Genomic DNA, 6,000 nt, shown 5'->3' with positions numbered 1-6,000 from the left:
GCCCAGTCCGTGTTTCTCAGCCCTGGCTGCACAGAAGAATCATGGGGCAATTTAGAAAGTAACCGAAGCAGGGGCTCCACTCAGGCCAATTCAATCAGGGTCTCAGAGGCTGAGGGCCCACATGAGGTACTGTTAAAAAAGGCTCCCCGCGCTGATTCTAATGTGCAGGCGCATTGGGAACCCAGCCCAGACTCTCCCCTGCTGGCGACTAGCTGCTGGTTCTTCTAATTCTCCAAACAAGTCAGACCTTCGATTTCAGGGCGAAGCCTTCCCCTACTGCCCCAGCTCTAGCCCCAAGGAGAAGCCAGCTGCTCACAGGGTGACAACTCCTCTTGCAGCTGCTTTAGCAAGGTCTCCAGGAGGGAGCTCCAATCGGGACACGGGCGCGAGCACTGGGCGTCATCTGCAAACCGGCTCCTAATGCCGCACCCAATGAAGGAGGCTGGGGCCCAGCAAGGCGGACCCAGGCAGGAACCCAAGTATGTCTGGGCTTTCCTTAGTCAAAATGATTCATTTTCTCTTGAAACGTTATCTTATTTCTGCAATGACTAGATGAGAACACTCCTTTTCAATAACTCCTGTGTCATTTCTGGTATTTTTTTTTTTTTTTTAATAAAGGCAACTTTTATATATACAACTACTCATATTTTCATCTATCTGGAAAAATATTGTAACTTTCACACATTCAACGAAACAGTCATTAATTAGGAAACATGTCAAGCACCATAGTTTTGCCACTTGAAAGAAATTTACCATGTATTGTATCTTAGTCAAAGAAAAGGAGAATTCCTATAAGCACCTCAGCATCGGCCTGCAATTAGATACCTAGAAGAGTGTGTACAGCGCCTGGCATTGGAGAGGCAGACATAACACTGGGGAGACCTGCCTGCGTGTTAAAAATCAAGGGCCCGGAATGACCCGAGAAGCATTTCCATGGCTGAGGACGTCCCTGCGCACGGAGTCGGAGCCATCTGTGAAGATGTGAGCCAGTCGCCAGTCGCCAGCAAATGACAGCTCATGCAGAAAGCTATATTTGAACTGCCTGCTTCTCATTTTCCAAGTGTAATTCTAAAACTGTCAACTTAGATACCTAAAAGCACTGCTTGTTTTTCCATTTTCCTCTCCAGTAATTCTTTTAAACTCTCATCTCTGTGCTTGAAGTACAAGTAATCAGAAAAGGAGGCCCCCCGCCGCGCGCTCTGCAGCGCCCTGAGGCTGGGACACTCCTCTCTGCCTGCGATGCCCTCTGCCCCAAGGCTGTCCTTGCTCTTCTCCTGGCGTCCTTCCTTCTGCACGGCCTCCTCCTTCTCCTCTTCTTCCTCCTCCTCCTCCTCCTTCTCTTCTTCCTCGCAGGCTTCCTGGGGCGCCCGGGGGTCCGTCTCGGGCTTGGTGGAGAGATCCTGGGGCACGCAGAGCTGCCTGCTCCGCGGGGCCGGGGCCGGGGCCGGGCCCGGGCTGTCCGGCTCCACCTCGCAGCAGCGGTCCTCATCCTCCTCTTCATGGCTGGAGCTGCCCCTGGCGCTATCCCCGTCAGACTGGAAGGCCCGGCGCTTCTGGGACAGGTCGAAGGGCTCCTCCTGCTCCAGGCTCCTCAGGACCCCCGCCTGCGCCAGGGCGATTCTCCCCCTTCCAAAACCTGTGAGAGCAAAGGCAGCCTTCAGGCCCTGGAAAAGCCTTTGAAAACGGGTGGCTGGTGGTACCCGGGGCCCTTCCGTGTAGCTTGATTTTACATTTTAAGCATAGATAAAGTCCCCGAAAGAATCTACAAGGTGAATTTGGTAACATGCACCAAAAGCTAAAAACAAGCCTGGCTCTGACTTAGCAATTACACTACTGAGAATTTAAACTATGCAAATTTGCAGGTGAACAAATCTGTGTGTGAGTGTGCTCATCACCACATTTTTAATAATGAAACTGTGAAGACAATTTATCTATTTAATGGTAGAGATTTGTTTAAATAAATAATAGTACATCCACACAATGAACTATGTGTGGGAGATGCAGAGCCCTAATAACATAAAGAGGTATTCTCTCTATATATTTAAGTATAAAACATATATATTTATTATGTACTAGAGGCCTGGTGCATGAAAATTCATGCACTGGAGCGGGGATCCCTCAGCCCAACCTGCCCCCTCTCACAGTCCTGGAGCCCCCAGGGGTGGGAGGCAACCTGGCGATCAGGGAAGGTGATGCCCCCATCACAGCTCTGCTGCTGCCACTGCCGGCAGCGCAAGCCTCAGCTGGCCCTGGTTACCTGTGCTTCGGGCTGGCCCTGGGCAGCTAGGGGGCTGAGGGGACTGGGGGACTCCGGAGGCAGGTGCACAGAGCGACTGAACCCGCCTGGGGGTGGGCCCTGCCATGCGCCTGCCGCCCCAGCAGGGCTGAGGGGACTGGGCGCCGCCATCTTGTGGCTGTGGGCGCCGCCATCTTTGAGGGTGTGGCAATTAGCATATTCCCTCCTTATTGGCTGTGGGTGTCACCATCTTGTGAAGGTGTGATGGTCAATTAGCATATTCCCTCTTTATTAGATAGAATATTTATAGTGTAGACCCAGTTCACTCATTCTCTCTTCCTGTCTCTGTCTCTTAAAAAAAAATGTCAAAAATCTAAAAAATGAAGTGATTTTTGACATTTTTTTATTTCTAATGTTTTTATTTTATTATTTTCAGTGAGCTTTTACCATAAGAAAAAAGATAAAACAATAATACAAATATTTCCACCCTGAAAAAAAAAAAGATATCCCATAAAGGGGTCCTCTGGGGACCCCAAAGCCCCTGTGTCCAACTACAAGTGTCCCTGCTATCAGGTACAGTGATGTGAGAGGGTCTCACTGTTAGTTTAGTTTGAGGACTCTAGACACCCGCTTTTCAGGAGCCAACAGGCCCGTGGAAGGGCTCCACCTGATTTGACCTTGGCCGTAGAAAGGCCCCGAGGAACAGGTGGGGGCGACTGGAGAGGCGAACTAGGAGGGATGGGCCTGGGCTTCAGCCAGAGCCTGCTGTACCGCAGGAGGACCAGGCTTCCGGGTGGGGACCCACAAAGCAAGCTGATGTCCAGCGCTGCCAGCCTCAAGATGCCGTCAGGCAAGGAAGCTGTCTATAGCTTTCATCTTGTCGGGGGCACAGGGAGGGCCTTTTTGATCTGGGCCTTGGTTTTTGAGCCATTTCAAAAACCGGAATGAAAAATGAGTGACACCTTTTGTAGATGAAAACATTAAAATAGTTGCAAGTCTGTCAAAAATTTTCAAAGCAGCTCTGTGATATATAGTGATGTTCTTTATTTCTCCAGGATGATAGAATTGTCAGGTGCCTGCTAGGCTTTGAGTGTCCAAACGGGGCGAGTTGTGGTGAGCAGGTTAGGTTATCAGTGCAGGCCTGTCTCATCATGGCCTTCTATGTCTCCAGCCCTGGAGACTGAACACATTTCACCTGTTCTGGAAAAATCCAGGCCTAAATTGGGAAGCCGCTCAGGCAACTAGAGATGTGAAGAAGAACTCAGGTGAAAATCATTGTCAGGGTGGAAAAATTGCTTTTGTTTTTTAACCAGAATTTTTCAGGGCTTTTGCACCAACTCTGGGCCTTGCTTTATGACCACAGTTCCCTGTCGCCCAGGAGTCAGGGCGACATTGTAAAAATCTGAAAACCACAATCATTCTGTTGTGTGCTGCTTACTTGTGAATATGTGTGCCAATCTGACCATCTCTTTTGGAAAAGGGTGGGAGAAAGAGCAAACACAAATGAATCACCTGTGTTTTTACCTAGTGTGGTGAGCACTGGCTTGACTCAGAAATTCTTGAATTGGGACCCCAGTTCTGCCTTCAGACTTGCTGTTTGACCTTGAGCAGTTTATGTCATCCCTCCCGGCCTTGGTCTCCTCTTGTATAAAATGAGAACTACACAGACTACTTTGTGGAATTGTGGGAATGAGCTCTAACGTGTCTAGCCCTGTGCTTTGATTATATTAGTGACCAGAAGGGAGTGGCCAGCTAGTACGATTTAAGTTACCTCTATGTATGTCTTCTCTCCCTACACGCAGACCTCCCAGAGGACAAAGCTGGTCTCCGTCCCTCACTGCTGCCCGGCTCAGAGCACACGCCTAGGACGGACTGCACTTACTGCCTATTGAAAGACTGCCTGATTAGGTGACAAAGGAGCAACCTGCCAAGTTCAGCAGATCTGGAACATGAACTCTGGGGGCCCTGGGACTGACAAACAAGGCGAGAACTTTCCATCCGTTCAGTCAGGACTCCGGGAGGGAGACAGCCCCCACTGAGCAGGAGAACGGCCCTTGAGCCTGTCTGGTCCTGAACAGGTCAGAGGAGGCCTACCTGCTACAGACACACCTTTGCTGACCACAGAGCTTGCAGACCTGTTTTTCCAAAAGGGGAAAAACACCACATGCCCTTTAACAGCTGTGTGGTGAAGTGTATACAAGACAGGCTCTAGAGTCAGAAAGGTCCGTGTTCAAATCCTGACTCTGCCACTTTTCAGTTGACCAACTTCTGGCAAATTAATGTTGGGAGGCCTCAGTTCCCCCATCTGTAAAATGGGGATAACAGAAGTCCCTCCAGCCTGAGGCTGGCATCATTACAATGTCCCAATTGACTTTCTAGACTTCATTTGTACTTACTACCTTCAGATCTTAGCATTTTATTTATTATCATAACATTGTCAGCTTGCTCCTGCTACCCTGCTGTAGTCTTGAAAGTTGTACTCCCTTTTCAACCATAAGAATAAAGCGAAGCCCCCTGTAAACAAGGTCACTGCCCATTTGTCACCCACTGGCCTCGCAGGCATGGGGACTTCTTGGAAGATTAATACCTTGAGAATGGAGGCCCCGCTCCATGACACCATGCTTGACTTTCATGTGGCGCGTCAGGTTCCCCTTCAGGGTGAATTTGCTGGGGCAGTAGAGGCACTTGAAGGGTTTGCTGTCAGAGTGCAGATGCATGTGGCCCATTAGGTTGTGCATCCGGTTGAATTCCTTCCCGCACAGCTGTCGGAGACAGAGACAAGGAGAACACAGGTTACTTGCAGGCAGGGGACCCCACCCAGGTGAACCCACAGCCAGGCTCATGTGAGGCCCTTTGCTTGGATCTGGGCATTTCAAGTGGCTTCCAAAGAAAATGTCCCCATGGAAGTCAAGGAGGGGGTGGATTGTGGCCAGGCTCAGATGAGCAGCAGGTAGGGATGGACTCTTGAGATTTTGTTCCTGTGGTAGAGGATTTAAAACTCCAAGTAAAAATCACTAAGCTATTAAAGCTTCTTTTGAACCTTTTGAAAAGGAGAAAAGCTGATCTGAAAAGCAATTGCTCAAAGTGTGCTTCACTTGAATAATAATGATACAGTTACTTGCTTAATATTTATGGAGCATGTGCAATATGGAAGGCACTATCCTAAGTCTGCCATGGAATATCACACTTAATTTTCACACCAGTCCTATGAGGTGTGTACTGTTGTCACCCCCATTTTACAGATGGACAAACTGAGGGATTAGGACTGGCCAAGGCACATAGCTAGTGGGTGCTGGAGTTGGGATAATGAACTCAGGTCATTGGACACCAGAGGCCACATGGTCAGCCACCACACCATACATTTCTAATTCTTAAATTTGCTAATTATTGGAATGAATTTCAAAGTCAAAAGGAAAATGGAGACATGTAAAGGAAGGAGTGTGTCTTTTCTCTGGGTAGAGATTTGAAGTACTGAAAATATTATCTCAGGTACACAAGAAGTAAACATGTTTTATTCATTTTTTTTCTTTGTCATTTCTCTTTATTTCCGTTAAAGTGCAAATGCATGATGGACCACAACAGTGGTTCTCCAACTGCTTTCAGAAGAGACACTGTCTTTTCCAAGGCACTGTTTGCAGGTGGGGGAGTGTGCTTTGCTTGCTCTTGTTGTCCCCAAGCCTTAGCAAGGCAGGGCTTGGAGACTCCAGCCCTTCCTTGGCTGTGCTTGGACACAGTGTCAAGGGAGGAACATTCCCCGTCCCACC

General features: G+C 48.8%; 1 protein-coding gene across 2 annotated transcripts in view; it reads right to left on the bottom strand.

Moving 5' to 3' along the window:
* Window positions 1–812: 812 nt before the first annotated feature.
* ZNF366 (zinc finger protein 366) overlaps window positions 813–6,000 on the bottom strand; it is a 61,033-nt gene continuing 55,845 nt past the window's right edge. For both annotated transcript variants that reach the window (XM_079788169.1, XM_079788168.1), the window contains exons 4-5: window positions 4,824–4,998; window positions 813–1,636 (exon numbers count right to left, since the gene is read on the bottom strand). In XM_079788169.1, the coding sequence (XP_079644295.1) occupies window positions 1,083–1,636; window positions 4,824–4,998 (729 nt within the window). In that variant the 3' untranslated portion in view covers window positions 813–1,082. The remainder of the gene's footprint in view (window positions 1,637–4,823; window positions 4,999–6,000) is intronic.

Source organism: Cnephaeus nilssonii (assembly GCF_951640355.1).
Source record: "Cnephaeus nilssonii genome assembly, chromosome: 2".
Classification (NCBI taxonomy): domain Eukaryota; kingdom Metazoa; phylum Chordata; class Mammalia; order Chiroptera; family Vespertilionidae; genus Cnephaeus; species Cnephaeus nilssonii.
Note: the sequence above shows the minus strand (reverse complement) of the source record. Positions and strands in the feature narration are given on the sequence as shown.